Source organism: Orcinus orca, chromosome 7, assembly GCF_937001465.1.
Source record: "Orcinus orca chromosome 7, mOrcOrc1.1, whole genome shotgun sequence".
Lineage (NCBI taxonomy): Eukaryota > Metazoa > Chordata > Mammalia > Artiodactyla > Delphinidae > Orcinus > Orcinus orca.
In genome coordinates this window covers 117,891,864-117,911,541 of record NC_064565.1, presented here as the reverse complement: position 1 = coordinate 117,911,541, position 19,678 = coordinate 117,891,864, and the positions used below count along the sequence as shown (strand labels likewise).

The 19,678-nt window shown below is 50.0% G+C and overlaps 1 protein-coding gene across 12 annotated transcripts in view; it reads right to left on the bottom strand.

Annotated features, from left to right (window-relative positions):
• Positions 1-19,632, bottom strand: part of SCLY (selenocysteine lyase) — a 29,841-nt gene extending 10,209 nt beyond the window's left edge. For 3 of the 12 annotated variants that reach the window (XM_004262548.3, XM_033424299.2, XM_033424328.2), the window contains exons 1-7: positions 19,468-19,632; positions 16,573-16,688; positions 10,595-10,695; positions 6,001-6,181; positions 2,669-2,796; positions 2,324-2,488; positions 1,202-1,308 (exon numbers count right to left, since the gene is read on the bottom strand). In XM_004262548.3, the coding sequence (XP_004262596.2) occupies positions 1,202-1,308; positions 2,324-2,488; positions 2,669-2,796; positions 6,001-6,181; positions 10,595-10,695; positions 16,573-16,688; positions 19,468-19,556 (887 nt within the window). In that variant the 5' untranslated portion in view covers positions 19,557-19,632. Of the gene's footprint in view, positions 1-1,201; positions 1,309-2,323; positions 2,489-2,668; positions 2,797-6,000; positions 6,182-10,594; positions 10,696-10,988; positions 13,691-14,883; positions 15,005-16,572; positions 16,689-17,008; positions 17,144-19,390 lie in introns of those variants that run through there. The other 9 variants (XM_033424292.2, XM_033424289.2, XM_049712403.1 and 6 more) reach the window with 9 other exon arrangements.
• Between the last annotated feature and the right edge of the window lie 46 nt (positions 19,633-19,678).

The window sequence follows — 19,678 nt, the reverse complement described above, 5'->3', positions numbered from 1 at the left end:
CTCATTAAAGCATTTTTATTGTGTTTGCCTTAAAATCTCTTATCAGATAATTCTAACATCTTTGTCATCTCAGTGTTGGCATCTCTTGATCGTCTTTTTTCTTTGATTTAAGATCTTTCTGGTTCTCAGTATGATGAACGATTTTCAGTTGAAACCTGGACAGCCCTATGTCATTATGAATCTGGATGCTTCTTAACCCTTCCGTATTAGCTGTCTTTTTTTGACCTTCCTCTGGAAGGAGTGTGCCAACTGACTACTGCCAAGCGGGGGCAGACGTCCAGGTTCCCTCCTCGGCCCGTGTCAACATCCAAGAGGAGAACGCACCTTGTTAGTGATGGGTATGGGTGGAAGCCCAGGGTGCCCACGTGGTCTCCACTGACACCTTGGTGGGGTGCATGACTGTGGTGGGGCAAAAGTCCTGGCTCTTCACTAGGCCCTGTCTGACACAGGCGGGGCGTAGGGCTCTTGTCACAGCCTGTGTGGGTGAAGTCTGGGCTCCCTACTCTCCTTTGTGGCACAGGTGGGGGTGGCAGCAGTTTACCATGGTAACGGGCTGGAGAAAAGCAGGTATTGTCTAAAAGTTCTCTGTGTTGCTAGGCTCTCCTTTCCCTGGTCCACTGGCTGGAGAGAGAGGGCTTTCTTGGGCATTTTTCATCAGCGCTTATTGGTGGTTTCTGAGTTGCCGGCTTCTTCTGCTCTAATTCTGGAATAAAGGAAGCAAGAGAAACCCTAGGGGACTCACCACATGTTGTCTGTTTCTTCCTCTTGTTATCAAGTTTCTGACAACATGTGTGGTGCTGGTGCCACCTCATTGCCTGGTTAAAACACCCCTGCAGGTCACGGGGACACAGGCGCTTTCAGAGAGGAAACCAGGTGCTCACCCCACAGTCAAGAGAAGGGCAGCACATCTTGGCTGGGGGGCTCCGGCGGCACCTCTTTGGTGGGCTGGGCCAAAATAACAAAAGGAACTGGATGCTTTGAAGCAGCTGAAAGAGACTTCCTTCATCTGCTTTGAATCATCCCCAACGAGACTGCAGATCTGTGAGTCCCAAGTGTAGAACCGGCCAGTGGAGCCACGTCTGACTCAGTGGAGATGACAGCGCTGTGCTATCACCGTGCTTCCAAGAGACGGGAGATCCACTGCCCTACATACAGACAACACAGCCAGCGGCCCAGACACCTCGTTAAACTTCTACCTTACCCTGGCCTGAAATTCCGTTCTTGTCCACCTCCAAACAGCATAGGGTACAGAGGGGTGAGTTCACCAAGCCCTCGGACATAAAGTGCTCCAATCCTGGGGCCATAAAACTGAAAGAAAAGTCAGTCATTTATTCAACAAGAACCTTCTGGGGACCTTTTCCATATATGTATTGAGAGGCCCACAGAGATACTCTATGACGTCCAGGCCCGCCTCCTCCGGTCCCGCAGGTGGCCACCCATCCCCACTGCAGACACGCAGGGGTCACAGAAGCCTTTGGGTGGGGGCAGGTGCTGGACTCTGGCCCCCAGCTCGGGGGCAGCAGAGCACCTGCACGGCGCGTGGGAGACTCTGTGAAGGAGAGGGGCTGGAGAGAGAGATGGCCAAGGGCTGTCCTGCAGATGACTCCATGCTCTCAAATCCACATTAGCTAGAAATCTCAAGGGCCCCCATGTCAGGCCAGCACCTCACTCCCTTGGGAACCAGCTGAGGGGAAATTACTAAAAATAATCCAGCTTCTAGTCAGCTGCTGGAAAGATGAGCAAAAGCTTCAGAAGGGTCTTCACTGTTAACTATTTCCCCAGCACACCCTAGAGATGAGGGCTGTGAAAACCACAGCCTCACACTCAGAGCCACAGTTTAAGTCAAGTTAGAGAAGCCATCATTCTTGAACCCTGCATCTTCCGTCCCTGGGTGCGGGGGTGAGTGGGCTGAGGAGGGGTCTGCACACACTCTCCGTGCTGCAGAGCTCACTCACTCCCAGGCTAAACCCACCTGTGACCTCCACTCCCCCCATCCTTCCCCCGACCCCGCCTCTCCCCCTCCCATTCCCCCCTCCCCCGAAGGCCTTGCCTGGCCTCCCCTCCTACCCTCTATGAGCTGCCCTGCCCAGCATTCCCGGTGGGCACTCAGCCCTCGGCATCCTAGCTCTGCCGGGCTCTCCTCTGAGCTGCCGAGGGCGGGGCCGCGGTCTGCCCATCACCATGACCCAGGGCCTCGCTCGGCATGTGCGCCGGGTGCACCGGTGACGGAGGATGAGCGGGGCCGCGGGCTCTGCTCGCAGGTGAGCCTCCCGGGCATCGAGGCGTCTCCCCGGCAGGAGGGCAGGAAGGCGGACGGACGCACCTTGTGGCCCACGACGGTCAGGAAGTCCACGCCCAGGTCCCGCACGTCCACGCGCCGCTTCCCCAAGGCCTGGGCGGCGTCCGTGTGCACGAGCACCCCCGGCAGCCCGCCCGCCGCCCGCTGCTGGTTCAGGGCTCGGACTCGCCGGCTGATCTCAGGTACCGGCTGGAGAGGGAGAAACACACGGCTGAGTGTGTTGATTTGATGAAGACGGAATGAGAGAAATGAGGAGTTGTTAATGAGGATGCACCAAAAGGTTCCCGGATTGAAGAGCAGGGGAAAGAAGAGGCGGGGCTGGGAAGCCGGGGTCCGCGCTCCATCTTCCTAAGCGGGGCCGCGACTCACCATGATGACGCCTGTCTCGTTATTGGCCAGCATGATGGTCACGAGGCACGTGGCCGGGCGGACGGCCGCCAGGATGTCCTCAGCCTCCACCTGCCCATTCACCTTGGACACGGGGACAAAGGTGACCTCTGAGGAATAAGACACAAGCATGAGGTCAAACCCACAAAGTATCCTTTCTGGAACGTTTACTTAGACACAGTGAAAAAAGCAGTTTATCATAAAGGTTCAGAAAACTATGAAGAAGGAATATGATCCCCTTTATCGCCCCGCCCACAGACAACTGGCTTGGAGGCTTCGTCAATGAGCTTCAGTTGGGGGGCTGTCTGGGGACACCCTGTTCCGTCTCTAAGGGACCCGCAAGCAGCTGAGACACCCTCAGTCCATGGGAGCATCTTGAGGCGCTAAGTACTTAACACTCCCTCCCTCGGCACTGACCCAGCCTTTGCTAAGCACCTACCGTGTGCCAGGCGCTGCTCCAGGCCCCTAGAATCCTACTACTGCAGATGGAAAACAACGAGGCGTGACCAAATCGAGGTTTGGGGTTCAAAATGGTGAAGACAGACACACCCACTTTCCCTCAAGGTCCCATGGAAACGAGAGAACGGATATATTTCTCAATAAGGGCGACCACCTGTGGACAAGGAATTTTGAGCAATGCCCAGAATACAGAAAGATGATGTCATTAGACTAACAGCATCAGGGAGAACCCACCCAGGACACTGATAGGCGAGAACTGACTCCACAGAAAGTAGGAAAGGATCCAGAGGCCACCCACGTTCAGGGTGCACTTGTGGAGAGCAGGGTGGGGGCCGACTGCCGAGGCAGGCAGGGGACCAGGTTCCGACGGACGAGGACCCCGCCTCATACCCAGCAAGTGGGTGGCAGCAGCGCTGGCCTCGACAGCAGGCGGGCTCCGGGGTGGGCGGGCGGTGCAGGGCAGCAAGAGAAGGGCGGAGCTGGTGCATCCACTACGGGACTCAAACGGGAGCAAAGGAAAGGCAGCTCCGGCCAGGACTTCTGTCTTTTTATTAAGTCTATGAGCACCTGCTCAACATCATCAGCCCTCAGGGAGACGCAGATCAAAACCCCCATGAGCTCTCACTTCACACCTGCTAGGACGGCTGTTACGGAAAACACAGACACTAACACATGTTGGCGAGGACACCCGGAGAAACTGGAGCCCCAGGCACTGCTGGTGGGAATGGAAAACGGTGCAGCTACTGCGGGATACAGAGGTTAGGGTTAAACACCAAGATACTGCGAAAGGTGAAACAGAGTTACCACATGACACAGCAATTCCACTCCTGGGTATATACTCAAGAGAAACAAAAACATTCGTCCACACAAAGACTTCTACACAAATGCTCACAATGGCATTATTCATAGTATCAAATGTCCATCAAACGTTCATCAACTGACGAATGGATAAAATGTGAATATTATTCACCCATAAAAAGGAATGGAATACTGACACAGGCTACAACGCGGATGAACCCTGAAAACATGATGCTAAGTGGAAGAAGCCAATTACAGAAGACCACATATCACGTGACTCCATTCATATGAAAGTCCAGAATGGGGGAATCTCCAGAGACAGAATGTATTAGTGGTTGCCCAGGGTTGAGGGAAACAGAGTTACAGTTAACAGATGACAGGTTCTTTTGAGGGTCAGGACATGCTCTATAATCGACTGTGGGGATGGTTGCACAACTCTGTGAATTCACTAAAAACTACTGAATCGTACACTTCAAACGGGTGAAGAGTATCATACGTGAGTTCCGTCTCCATAAAGCTGACATATATAGTAAAAAACAACAACAGCAACAATTGGACAGTGTGGAGGTGGAGGGGTGTGAGACAGTTGAGGTCAAGTCCCCGTTTTATACCAGGGAGTCAACAAATAGATGCTTGAGTTAATAAACTAAGAAATGGAGATTATGTGTGTAAGTTATTAAGTATTAACGTGGAAGTAATTAAAGTGATAATGCCACAACCACGAGAAAACCTGAAGGCAGACTTGAGGGGCGGCTGCCTCTGAGGAGCCGGACTGGGGACGGCGGGGAAGAGCCTCCACTTTACAGCAGTGCTTGAAGCCCTTCTGTGATCTTTAGGTGCGCGTCTATTCTTTGTAAAAACGTGCACAATTTTAAACAAGAGGCAAAATGTAACAGCAACCAATAACAATGTATTAAGTTGCCCTTCCCTGTACCTGAGACACAGAAAAAAAGGCACCAGGGATTGAAAGGAAGGACAGTTTAAACAAGAAAGTTGGGCCTGACTGTGTTTTAGTTAGAGTGCTGCATAAAGAGAAAACCTTTCCAGTGGCCAAAGGGGAAAAGTGCTAACAAGGCTCACAGTCAAGCCGAGCAGTTCTGGCACGCTCCTTTATCTTTTTTTTTTTTTTTTTTTTTTTTTGCGGTACGCGGGCCTCTCACTGCTGTGGCCTCTCCCGTGGCGGAGCACAGGCTCCGGACGCGCAGGCTCAGCGGCCATGGCTCACGGGCCCAGCCGCTCCGCGGCATGTGGGATCTTCCCGGACCGGGGCACGAACCCGTGTCCCCTGCATCGGCAGGCGGACTCTCAACAGCTGCGCCACCAGGGAAGCCATCCTTTAACTTTAAGATAAGAACACTCTCGCCTGCCTCCCCTTCAGGTTTCCAGGCAGATTAGGTAAGAAGGCAAATGCTTCGTAGAAAACCAGTCTTATTCCAAGGAGAGGTCAACCCTGGCTGTCTTGGGAAATATGTCTCTTACGTTTCCAAAAGCTAGTATCTATACCCTGTGTCTCGAGATGTCACATCACAGGACATGTGAAAGGACCAGAAGTAGCCAGGGCCACTGCCACTGCTGGGCAGAGGCTCCACCTGCCCCTCAGACTGCCTGGCCCGGTGCACCTCCCGATGGGGCCCCAGCACCCCCCCATCTCTGCTCCCCTCACCCCGGGAGGCCCTCACCTCCTCTCTGCTGAGCTAACAGGCTCCCAGCAGGGGTGCACTTATTCTTGTTTTTACCACCAGAACTTGATGTCTACTGGGTCCACTTTCTTTCTACCAGAGGGAGTGCAAGCCAAGATTCAATCATTAAAATCAAACACCGAGAAGCACGGGTTAGCATGTATAGGCATGCTGTTAGATATGCACGTATGTATCGTGTACAAGAGTCTGACGTCCCATGCGGTGATGAACGACCAGTTCCACGCACTGGTGATTGATTTCTCCCTCAGAGAAAATCTGGAAGGACAGGCCTCGTAACCTTCGCCCCTGGGCACAGCCAGGCAGCCCAAGCGCCAGAGGGCCCCCGGGTCGCCGCACCTCAGCCAGCTGCCCACTCACCGGCCACTTGTTCTTCCACCAGGTGCTCCAGGGGCAGGCGGATGGAGTCGTGTTCCACGGTGCAGGTGATGATATGAGGCAGGGCCCCCTCCACTGGGCTGGGACGCTCGGCCGTGTCCCCCACTGCGGCATGGATTTTGTGGAAATGTTTCACCACAGAATGGATTACTAAATTATTTGACTGCAGAGACAGAGCAGAAAAATCATTTACGAAAACTATGCAAGGGGAGACTCAGAGCAACAATCTCTCTCATTTGTAGTTTCCTTTGTAGCTAACATTTAAAAAGAAAACAACCAAACAGAAAAACGGTCTCAAAGAAAATCAGCTCCTGAGCTGCACCTTCTGAAAGGCCGAACTACAAAGATTTGGGGGTTTTCAACTTTCAAAAATATCAGAATTCGTTTCCAGTGGATTATGCACACTTTTTGTTAAGCAACATTATGCATTTAAAAAATTTTCTAAATCTGTCAAGAAAGAATATTTTGCCCAGGCACCCATCGCTGGTGGGAACGTGAGCGGGCACGACCTCTGTTAAGGGCCATCTGGCGTATCTATCAGACAGGCCCTCTGACCCAGGAAGTCTAGTTCTTGGACTTGATCCTACAGCTACACCTGCACAGAAGCAAAATGATGGAGGTAAACGGTTACTGGTTAAGTGTACAATGACGTAACAGCAAAACCTTAGGAAACCCTTCAACGTCTATCCATAAGGGGACTTGTTCAGTGGACACCAAGCAGATGTAAGAGCACAGAGGGAATGCCCTAAGGGCTGATGCCAGAGATCTCAAAGCACCTGTTAAATGAAAACAGGTAGCGGGCATTATATGCAGCATCATACCATTTGTATAAAAAGAGCGAGAAACATACACATTTGCTTATACATCCCCCAAACCCTTGAAGAGGTAGAAAGGGAAGGAGAAAAGAATATATAAATCTACACACTTAATCTGTTTTTAAGGCAAAGGCTATCTCTGCAGGACTCGACAGAAACTAACAATACTGGTCTCCTGTAGGGAGAGGAAGTGGATAACTGAGGGGATAGGTGGGAGATTTTTGTTTTTAAGGACCTTTTCTCTTACTGCTAAATACAACATACACACAGAAAAGTGTATAAAACAGAAATGTAAGTTTCATGAGAAAGTATGACAGTGAAGCCCTGAGTAACCGTGACCTGGGTCAAGACGAAAACAGGACCCACACCAGGGACCACCTCGCACCCGCCCTCAATCACTGCCCCACCCCCATGCCAGCTACCTCCACGCTGATTCGCATGGTAATCATTTCCTTGCTTTTCTTTATGCTTTTCCTCCCTAGGTAAGGATCCCTAAGTGATTTTGCTAATTTTGCCTCTTTTTGACCTTCAAATGGATGGAACTGGACTGAATTAATTTTTTTCTCAAATGAAGATCCAACCTATCCGTGTGTCTGAAGGCGCCGCCCAGCGGGAAGGCGGTAGCTGCTGCTTGTCGGGCGCTGAGGAACCCACACACGGTCAGCCGGTGCTCAGAGGACTTGAAAGGCACTGAGAGCCCAACAGGTGGCCCTGACGGAGGACCAGGCGGCCGACGGCAGGGCTCACCCAGGTCTGAGACGCAGCAAACCAGATGAAGGGGAGGAGACGGCCAGGACGGAAGGCTGGATGTGTCCCTCTGAAGGTGGATGGCCCTTTAAAGCCCCAGGTCACCCCCTCGCAGAAAACACAGCGACTCCTGGTCCGGAAAGGAGGGCCTTCGGGGGCCGCACACCTCAGGTCAAAGCTGAGCCAACCCACCGTGAACGCGACGAAGGTGCCTGGGCCCCTCCCATGGGCCGCCTCCACCTGCAGGTACCAAAGGGCACAGGACTCCACGCTGAGCGCCCAGGTGGCACTGGGAGCACAGCAGCCTCTGTCGGAACCGGTCAGTCGCAACTAAAAACGTACCACGTGCCCCCAGGCCACCAGGCCCCTCAGCACCTGGCCCCAGGCAAGACCAGGACGGCCCACAGGGCAGCAGGGGCGGCCCCTTGCGGGGCACCAGGAGTCTGGTCCTGGGGGGGTGGTCGGTGCCCAGGGGCCTGGCGGCAGCTCCCCTCCCCTCTGGCCAGCTTGGCTCGGCCCGGGCCCGGCTCAGCATAGCCTCTGGCTGACGCCCGCCGCTCCACACCCACGATCCCTCCGCGCTGCTGCTGCAGGGGACTGTGTGGTACCCTTCCGCCCGGGACTGCATCAGAGGTGTGAATATCGGTCCATGCTATTTGCAGGGACATCTGCGTTGTCGCCAGTCTCTCCTGCCTGCCCCTGCTGCCCACGTGCCCCCTTCTTCTATGGTACGTACCTGAGAGGAGCTGCTGGCTGATGGGGTGGCGTGGCCTCGACTTCACGAGGTGATGCCCACCCACCTTCCAGAACCCACCAGCCTACACTCCTGCCAGCACCGTGCGTGCTCGCTGCTGTGCGTCCTTTGTCAACACTTCTTGTCGTTGGACTTCTTAATTGTTACCATCCTGATGGGTGGGCAGAGGCAGCCCATGTTGTTGTTTACCCTTGTATTCTGATCACTTAATGAGGCTGAGTACCTTCTCCCACGTAGAAACCACACGGGTTTCTCTGTGAGGTGCATATTCACTTTTCTCGCCCATTTTTCTACCATCTTCGCCCACTGTCAGGCTGGTCTTCTGATTTCCTTCAGGGTTTTCTGATGAACTACAAATTGTTTAGTGGTGGTGGTGGTGGTAGAATTTATCGACCTTTTCTTTTATGATTAAAGTTTTCTGTATTCTATCTAAGAAATCCATCTCTTCAACATCACAAAGGCCAGGCCTTGTCACGTGACAAGGACCCATCCAGGTATGGCCCTGTGTCGGGCCTCGTGTCTCTCCTGCCCTAAGACCGCCTGCCTTAATTGGTAGAACAATTCACGGTGTTCTTAATCTTGAAGAAGATTTGGCTATTCTTGGCATTGTGTATTTCCATATAAATTAGTTTGCGAGATTCCATCAGAAAAGAGTCAGCATTTTGACTGAAGTTGCTTTGAATCTACAGATCAATCTGGAAAGAGCTGACATATTTATCATACTGCGTCTTCCCATCTGTGAACATGGTATACGCTGCATTTATTTAGAACTTCTTTGACGGCTCTCGGTAATGTTTCTATTCCTTTCCCAACGTGTGTGTGCGGGTGTCTTACAAAAGCTTTTTTACTAGATTTATTTCCTAAGTATTTGATATTTTTTGGTGCTCTGGTAAATACCTGTTTGTTGCTGGTACATAAAAATACAATTGATTTTTTATCTAATAACTGCTGAATTTACTTACTAACTCTAATAATCTAGCTGCAGATTCTCTTGGTTCTTTATGTGGTCACATCACCTGTGGATGACCTTCTTCTCCAATAAGAAAATGAGATGGTGAGAATTACTGAGTAGAGACCTTGACTTCATCACATTGTCACTGAGTATCTTCTATCCATTTAAAAATAAGTACCTTTGAAATCGGGTCAAACCTCAAACTCTTTTTTTTTTTTAATTGAAGTAGAGTTGATTTACAATGTTGTGTTAGTTTCAGGTGCACAGCAAAGTGATTCCATTATATATATGTTCTTTTTCAGATTCTCTTCCATTACAGATTATTACCGGATACTGAACATAGTTCCCTGTGCTATACAGTAGGTCCTTGTTGGTTGTCTATTTTATATAAAGTAGTGTGTATCTGTTAATCCCAAATTCCTAATTTATCTCTCCCCCGTTTCCCCTTTGAAAACCCTTAGTTTGTTTGCTGTGTCTGAGTCTATTTGTTTTGTAAATAAGTTCATTTATATCATTTTTTTAAGGTTCCACATATAAGCAATATCACATTATATTTGTCTTTCTGTCTGACTTACTTCACTCAGTATGACAATCTCTAGGTCCATCCATGTTGCTGCAAATGGCATTGTTTCATTCTTTGTTTATGGCTGAGTAATACTCCATTGTGTATATATATATGTACCACATCTTGATCCATTCATCTGTCCATGGACATTCAGGTTGTTCCCATGTCTTGGTTATTGCAAATAGTGCTGCTATCAACATTGGGGTGCACGTATCTTTTCGAATTAGAGTTTTTGTCTTTTCCAGATGTATGCCCAGGAGTGGGATTGCTGGGTCATACGGCAGTTCTATTTTTAGTTTTTTAAGGAACCTCCATACTGTTCTCCATAGTGGCTGCACCAATTTACATTCCTACCAACAATGTAGAAGGGTCCTCTCTTCTCCACACCCTCTCTGCATTTATTATTTGTAGATGTTTTGATGATGGCCATTCTGACCGGAAACCTCACACTCTTAACAAGGTAAGCAACTTAGTGGGATTCAAAGGAATGATTACAGGCCAAAATGAAGGGGAAACTCTGTTTATTGAAATAGCAATGCAAAGCAAATTAATTTATACGTTATGTAACAAATATCCTATCAGCCCCCTGGAATTCACTTATAGGATAAATGTTGGCTAATTATATCAAGGACAAAGCATTACTCTTTCTTTAAAAAACAATAATACCAAGAGGCAGTCACCTTCTACTTTTTTAAAAAAATAACTTACAGCTAAAAGAACACGAGACTGTTGAGACTGTTTACCTCTGTGCCCCCGGAAGTGAAGATCATATCTTGAGGCCTCCCACCCATCATCTTGGCAAGGTTTTCCCGAGCTGCGTTGATAATCTCCTTGGCCTTCCTACCTTGAGGGACCAAAGTGGAAATTCATTAACTTTGCTTCACCAAGTCCAATCAACACATGTTTAAAAGAACAACCAGACATGAAGGAGTGAGAGATCTGAGTGGGCAGTTCTAAGACAAAACGTGCTCCACTGACGTGAGCTACAACCAGAAATCACTCGGCGAAGGGGCAGCTGTAAGATGTCAGCAAATCAGTGAAAACTACTGAGATTTCAGTAACTTATAAGAGCCAGAAACAAATATGGGAGGATGCCTGGGAACCCTAAAATTCCCTGAGACATGGTTTTCTTCTTACCGGATGCTACGGGAGAGGGGAAGCTGTGGCCATCTGCCTTGCTTCCCATCCGTCAAGACAGGAGAATGAAAGGATGGAATAATTTGCTTAAGATCACGCTGCAAAACAACAAAAATAAGCAAAAATAGAACTTGTGACTCCTCGACACAAAGCCCAATGTCATACTGCCAGTCCCCTAGGGAATGAGAAAGGTCACCGCCTCAGGGACACGTTTGCTTTCAAACAGCTGCTAGGAGCCCAGCTACTCCCAGTTTCACTGGAGAGCAGGAAAACAGGAACCAAACTTCATGCGGCAGAGAAAGAAAGGCTCTGGGGTGGGAATTCTGAAAATTTTGATAGCCATTTTGAGTCTGTAGACCAGTAGACTCCAAACTTTTTTGACTATTCAGTCCTATTTACAAAAAAACTTTTCTGAGCAGGTACCACTAAAATAAACAAATAAATAATGAAACATACGTAAAAACAGAAATGTAAAAAGATGTGGTAAAAATAAATATACAAAGTAATCCACACGCTCCTTAAGACTATTGCGTAGGTTCTAATTACAAGCAATGAAGGTCTGGGGTGTCTAGGAAACCCAGTCCTTTCAACCAGTGATACTTTAAAAGACTGCAGTAAATGTCAGTCAGTTTGGCAGGACCCCGGCCTGATCCACTGTTGGCTCCTCCTGAGTGCCACTCAAAGCCCGTCCACCAGCTCACGGCCCACTCTTCTTCCAGGATTCTGCTAAGAAGCCCCCTCTGAGGGGATGCTGGGCTGATCCCACAGCAGCAGGTCCCCTGCCCATGCCCCACTGCCCTTCCCAGGACAATCGGGTGGCCCATGTGGCGTGTAGCCCCCAGAGCCTGTAGACCTTCATATAAGCATTTCACAGGGTTTTCTTTTTCCTTTTCAAAAATGGGTTTCATAATTTACAAACTGGTTTGCAAAAACTTCCCTTTCCACTTATCGATAAGTCTTGGAGACCCTTCTACACAAGGATTCGGGGGGCTACCTCACCACCCTGATGTACCTATTGGAACGGCTAAAATGAAGAGACTGGCCAGTCCAAGTGGTCAGGAGGATGTGGAGAAAACGAAACTCTCATTCACATCAGTGGAAACAGAAACTGGTACAAGCACTTTGGAGATAGCACAGCAGTTCCTTAGGAAGTCAAACTTACACCTCCCATCTGACCCTGCCGTTCTGCTCCTAGGTGTTTAGGGTAAACGGTGTTTACCCAAGAAAAAAGAAGGTGATGTCCACAACTTGTACATCAACATACGCCCAAAATGCCAACCCAGACCTTGTTCTGGACGCCACTCACCCTACCTGGATGTCCAACAGGCATCTGAAACTACACACATTCAAAGCTGGATGTCCGGGGGCGTCCCTGGTGGTGCAGTGGTTAAGAATTTGCCTGCCAAGGCAGGAGACACGGGTTCAAGCCCTGGTCCGGGAAGATCCCACACGCTGCTGAGCAACTAAGCCCGTGCGCCACAACTACTGAGCCTGCGCTCTAGAGCCCGCGAGCCACAACTACTGAAGCGTGCACGCCTAGAGCCCGTGCTCTGCAACAAGAGAAACCACCGCAATGAGAAGCCCGCGCACTGCAACGAAGAGCAGCCCCCGCTCGCCGCAACTAGAGAAAGCCCGCGCGCCGCAACTAGAGAAAGTCCGTGTGCAGCAATGAAGACCCAACGCAGCCAAAAATAAATAAATAATAAATTTAAAAACAAAAACAAACAAACAAAGCTGAATGCCTGCCTCCCTCCCCTCAAACTGGCTCCTTTCTCAAAGGCTCCCAGCCTTTCCTTTCTCAGTAAGTAAACAGCATCTCAGTCCTTCCAGGGGACCAGGGTGAAAGCCCCTGTCTTTCTCCTACCCCATCACCCAACCCATTATCAAATCCTGTAGGATGTGCCGTCAAAAATATCCAGAATCCAACCCCACACCCCCCTGCCCCAGCCACCAGCTGAGTCAAGGCCACTGCTGGGATATTCCCCTGGCATGACCCCAACTCCACGGACCCCACTGTGGTCCATTCTCCACAAAGTGGCCAAAGTAATGCCTTGAAAACCCAACAATTCTTTGTGCTCTGTGCTTTCCCCTCACCGGGAACAATGCTCGGCACACAGTAGGTACTCACCCAATATTGGTTAAATCACCTGTGTTCAAAGTGTGGTCTGGGGAACTCTGGGGGTCCACAAAGTCAAAACTATTTTCATAATAATACTGAGACATCATTTGCCTTTTTTACACCCATTTTCTCACAGGTATATAAGGAAGCCCTCCAGAGGCTACGTGATGTGAATATTGCAATGGACTGGAGACAGAGCCAGGTATGGGACCCAAACATCTTCTATTTATCCAGACCTTGAAGATTTTCAAACATGTACAACAGTGCCATTCTTCTCACTAAATTTGTTCTGCTTTGGAAAAGATAGTTTCTTTTTCATAAAAAAAAGTTAACATGTAATGGATTTATTATTGTTACCTTTAATGAATAGCTACGTATCTATTTAAAGTGTTTTAGTGTTAAGCTCTGATATGGCAAATATCTACAGACAAAGCATGCATAAGCAGAGGCTCTTTGGGGTCCCACGAGTGACCTCAGTTATGTCACCCCTCTGCTCAGGCCCTCCAGACGCACTCCACCCCAGGCCCACGAGAGCCAGCCCTCACCTCACAGTGGCCTCCACAGCCCAGCGTGGCACTGCCCCCAAACCCCTGGGACCCCCGAACCCCCTGCTGTCACCCACAGCCCTCTGCCTGCAGTGCCTCCCCAGGTGTCCCCTCCTCATGTCTGCAAACGTACGTCATCCGAGAGCAGGGTCATCCTCCGTGAAGCGGGGCCCCTCCCCCAGACTGTGTGCCCTTCATCGGCTTCACTGCTCCCCACAGGGCTCTGTCCACCTCACACACCTGCATCTGTAACTGCCCTGCCTGCTGCCCCTCACAAGAGCAGGACCTTTGTCTGTTGGCTGCCCCACCCACCAGGCACAGAGTAAGCGCCCTCCAGGCAAGCTGAGTGGACGACTCACGGGGCGGGGGGGGGGACTGAAGCCCTTGAAGGTGAGCCCCAGACACCTGGGGAAAAGGCCCTAGGGAATCCCTGACAGCAGCAGGAGGGGTGATGGTGGGAAAACCCCAGAACCCAGGGCTAGGAGAGCTGGGTTCCATCTGGGGACCAGCCCGAGATGCTGCAGGCCGCTGGCCCACTCTGAGAGCGGACGCCCTCAGCTGTGAACCTGAGCCCCGATCCCCACCCACCATGCAGGTTCTCACTAATAAGAAAAGTGGGTGCATGCGAGAGCACCGTCAACCTAACTCACTGTACACACAGTGACACCCTCCCTGCATTTCCACAGCCAGAGGCACCCACCAGCGCTGGGGGGTGAGCCGGGGAACGTCATAGCACGGCGTGTGTACTGCCGTGTCAGCTAAGAAAGAGTTCTGAAGAGACAAAAGCTTGGCTTTAGTAAAGTTTTCTTCTCATTACACTAGGCATGCTGATTGTAGAAGAATTAAATACCATGATACAAAAAGAAAATACTCAAAACCTCCTGCCATCCCGCTACTCCAAGATAACTGCGGTGGGAGCACCTGGTGCGCGTCCCATCTGCGTCGGGGCTGCCCTTGCTGCCACTCTGCCTCCCTACCACGGAGGCATTTTCAGCTGGAACACATCTTAATTAAGGCCACATTTAAATGAAGAAAGTCTTAGATGAGTTAAGAATTTAGAGCCCATTTCCCAACTTCCACTGCAACCGAAATGCCAACGCGTGGCCACGGGACCAACCTCTGGCAATGGGCTACAGGCCAGAGTGGTACTTGCAACTTCCAGAAGTGTCTCTGAAGGACTCAGGCAGCCCTTTCTCCTCTTTCTCTCCGTCCCACAGGCCGGACTGCTTACATGATGGCTTGAACTGCAGGAGCCATCTTGACCCCAAGGGGCAGGTGCACGTTAAAGATGGAAGAAGCTCTAAGATAGAAGGAGCTGCATCTCTGGTAGTGGCTGAGCAGCCACGTGGGCCCTGGACCGTGAGAGAAATAAATTTCAAGCTGTTTAATCTACAGGTATTTGGGAGTTTCTCACAGCAAAACTATACATCTGCCATACTTGCTCTACGTAATTTTTTCTTGGGTGGTGGGCAGGGGAATCAATCACACTGCACATTTATAACGTGCATTTTCCACTTGGGCCAAATGCTGCAACTCTCCTCCTAGGTCGTCAATACAGTCCACACCATTGCTTTAAGGGCGACCAGAACTCACGCCAGGGCCTCTGCCCACTTATGTGATCCATCCGTGACTGATGGACACTGAGGCTATAAGCGAGGTAGTAAAAAACATCTCGGGTTTCTACACTCTGCCCATACCGCCTTAATGTTGGCCTTAAAACAGATTACCCCCCAAGGGATTATTATCATTATTAAATCATAATATTGTGAAAATAATTAAACCATTCTATCATACAGGTGGTTTTTTCTTTCTTTCCTTTTTTTTTTTCTTTTCCATTTCTACCTGAGTGTCAACAGAGAATTACTGCAATGCATTTTTAGTTATGGTTCTTAATTTGTGGAAACAAAGGCTGTCAAGGCAACATGCAATCCACAGACAGACAGGCGTCATCAGGTCTAGAAGGGTTATTTCTCCCTGAGGGTTATTCCTAAATTTCTTCATGATAAATGCTTTTTATTAGCACTTGACTGTTCTCTGGATTCTCCAGTTTTATGCGTCAGAAACTTCAGTTTCACTAGAGGAAAGATTAGCTACAAGGCAACGTCCAGAAGATTAGCCAGAATACATGTATAAGATAAACCAACAACAAAGTTAATGAATGACTAGTATCTGATTTTGCAAAAGCTTTTAGTTATCAAGCTGTGAAGCTTTGAATAAGCAAACCGACATGAAAACCCACAAAAGTCTATAAATTTGTACACAGGTATTGCTAAATCCCAGGGCGTGGCAGTAGTCTGAAAGTTACTTTAGTTCATCAGTGATCCACAGTTAAGATAGTTTATCTTCATTATCCCTGATAAAGCATTAAATAAGAAGACACAGCTTCAGCTCACTGTCTGAAAGACACAACGTGACTCTGCCATGTGACTCCTGATTTGAAGCAAATTCTTTTCCAAGACCTCCAATTTAATGCTCTACATTAAAACAAGAATAAACGAGAAACATATGAGAATATTTATAATTGAAGAATTTGAAAGTAATTTTTATTTTTAAAAAAAGACCAGGATTCTATGTGATCCTGATGTTGTAAAAGATCTATTTTGCAAATTTTGTAACAGTCGACTGAGACAGATACGTGACAGGGTTCTAATAGGTACTGTCACTACAAACAATTCTTAATAAGACAGCTTTTTCATCTGGGAAAGGAAGACAGGAGAGTATGTTAAAGATGAAAGATTATGGTATCAACAAGGCTCAAATTTGGACTTCTCAGGAAAAAACTACCCAAAATTACAGCTAAAGATTTGCAGTTAACAGAAAATCTATTCAAAACCGAGTCATCCCATGTGGGATTCTCTAATTTCTCTAAGAGCACCTCTGCCCCCCACGTCTCTGATCTGCGTGTGTCTTCTAGAATTACCTGCCGCGTAAGGGCTGCTGGGATTTCCCCAGGCTTCCTGCATGGCTTCAGTCATGGCCTGGATGACTTCCGGCTCCAGGGGGGTGGTTGCATTATAGTCCATATACACTTTCCTGCTGGAGAGAAAATAAAGACGTGCCTATTAGGGAAAAGAAGGTGAGATCTGGAAACGCAGCTGCACCCTGTCTATCGTAGCAACAGGAGCAAATAATTCAAGGTCGGGGTGCTTCTCTGCATTTACATGTGCCGGATTCTACAAGCTCAGAAATTTCCACATCTTCATTACTTATGGAAAATGTATACATGTTTTCCAACCATCTATCAATAGTATTTGCTAGTTTCCTTTATCACTGTTAGGAAATTGTCCCTTTGGACTTTCAAAACTTTTTTCCACCAATTGGTAGGAGGGGTGGTCCGCTGGGCCTGGGCTACCTACCTGACTCCAACCTTCCTCCTGAGGGAAGCAGGGGAACCTTGCAGTCCCAGGGAGCGGCACATTCCTCAGGGCTTTTTCCCTGGTTTTTCAACTTCACCACTTCACCAGTAGTCTTCCTTTATTTCCCTGCAGTGCCTGCGATGGCGTGAGGCTCGGGTGATCTAGGCGCCCACTGCTCCCCCCTCTCTCCCCTCTGCCTCCCCTGAGATGCAGTCTCCTCTGCGGGGTGGGGGGCATGTGCAGGCTTCTCCTCCCTTTGCACTTTCCGTTTTCTTTGCCTAGAATGACCACAATGACACCCCCACCTTACTTTTTAGGTCTTTGCTCCAACTTGACCTTCTTGTGAGGCAAACTGGGCTCTAAATAAAATTGCAGCCACCCATGCCCTCCTCCCCAGGGCTGTGCCCCCTGGCACCCCGTTTCTCCAAGGCACCCCATCATCTAACACACTAGACTTGCTCCTTGTTTATTCTCTATCTCAACAGAAAGTAACAGAACAGCAGCTCCACAAGCTCCCGTTTTCCTCCCAGCTCTGTCGCCAACACTGAGCACAACGGCCGGCGCAGAGTAGGGGCTTGATTTATAAGGTGACAAATGTCACAGAAAGCGCACAGCCCCTGAAAGATCCCTAAGTGAAACTTATCCGCATATCTTTTTACCAGTACCAAAAACTTTCAGGAATATGTAATAGTAGGCAATCCTGCCAGATACCATTAATTATTTTACCTGACTTTAAAATCAGCAATAGCATTTAAACCAATCCACATGAAAATTCAAACACAATTACCAATGGTGGCTGTTAAAACACAGGTTCTTTAACCCACGGAGTGTTTTTTTTTTTGGCCGCGCCTTGCAGCATGTGGGATCTTAGTTCCCCGACCAGGGATCAAACCCATGGCCCCTGCAATGGAAGTGAGGACTCTTAACCACTGGACCACCAGGGAAGTCCCCCCCATGGAGTGTTTTAATGCAGCATCTTGTCTCTAAGATGCCCAAGCACAAGGCTTTGGGGCTTGGGAAGTCTGAGCAGCCATCCTTGGCCACCCGGGTATTAGGAATCCCTGGGTCCTGTTGAGTCTTAAATCTGCATGTGCCCCTAACTCTGCTCTCACTTCCAATGGTAAGTATTCCAAAATGACTCAAACCACTAGTGACCACAGCTCTTCAATCTCCTGCTTGGCTGAGTTAATTCAAAGCTTGAATTTCAGAACACTTCAGAGATTTCTCTGCCCCATTATTTGTTACTTCTTTAAAGTGCTATCAATATTGCACGGGAAAGCTAAACTTTATTAGGTTCATAACCAAAAAGAAAAAGGCATCACGAATCTCTTCTCCACTCGGTACATTTTCCCAGCTCCCTTTTCTCAGTTCCAAGCAAATGAGACCTAATGAAAGACATGGCAGATTTAGGCCTGGACCCGCATTTTAAAGACACACACCCGTTCCTCATACTCAGGTAGAGAGGATTACCCCTCCTACCCAGAAAGTATTTAACAAATTCCTGGGTTGAGGGTGAAGACTCACAAACAAACAAACAAAGATGCATTTCCCCCGCCCAAGGGAAGGTCCCAGCAGGCTGGAACAGCTCTGTGGGCTGGAGTGCCCCCCCTCCCCGGTCTTCACCCCCACTCTGCCAGGTGCTCAGGCCAGCAGCCTCGGGGCATCCTTCTTAACCCTACCTCTCCCCGACTCGGAGGACGCATCAGCAACTGCCCGGTTTATTCTCAGTACAAACCCTTCTCCCGCCACCCCTGCCACCACTGCGGTCCACACCGCCTCTCCCTCCTCGATTGTGACAAAAGATTCCCAACTGGCTTCCCTGCTTCCTGCAACCCCTACTCCCTACAAAGCAGCCAGAAGGATTCCTTTAAAATGTAAAGTAGTAATTTGTAATATAATTAAATGACGTCACTCCCCTCTCAAACCTCCAGGACACCCCAAGTCCTTCCTGGACTCTGCGGCTCTGCTCGTGGACAGCTTCCCCAAGCCCCTCCGCTCCGCAGTCCTCGCTGCCCTGGACCCCAAGGGCTCGTTCCTGCCCTCGGGGCCTTTGCTGCGGTTTCCTCTTCCCCGCGCGCTCGCTCCCAGAACTTGTGCGGCTCACACCTGGATGTCACTCAGGTTTTAGCCCAAGCGTCACCTCCCTGGAGCCCTTCGCAGGCCACGCCTCGCATCCGCTCGTCCTCCCAGCGCTCATCCCTGCTTTAGGCCTCCCGCGCGGACAGCCGGGCGGCGCTGCATCCCCGCGCGGACCCTCATGCCCGCGAGAGACCGGCCTGCTGGCGGCCCCTCTCCTGGAAGGACCCCTCCCCTGGAAAGTGACCACCAGCTGGCCGCCCCCTCCCTCGGGGAGTGACCACCGGCCGGCCGCCACCCTCAGACCTCGCCACGCGGCGCCTGGAGGGCTTCCTGGAGGAGGGCGCCGACGGCTTTCCCTGCCTTCCGCTCAAGAAGCGCACCTCTCCGGCGGGCTCTTCTCTGCTCGGCTGCCAGGCTGACTCGCCGCTCGCCCCTGCGCGTCCCTGCTCCGCGGCCCGGCCGCCTCCATCCCAAGCCCTCCCAGCCCGGCCGCCCCGGGCGCAGCCCCAACCGGCAGAGCATGTCACTGTCAGGAGCGCCACCGGGAGGAGAGGGGGGCCGCGAGGGCCGGGGCGAGTCCGGATTGGCTGA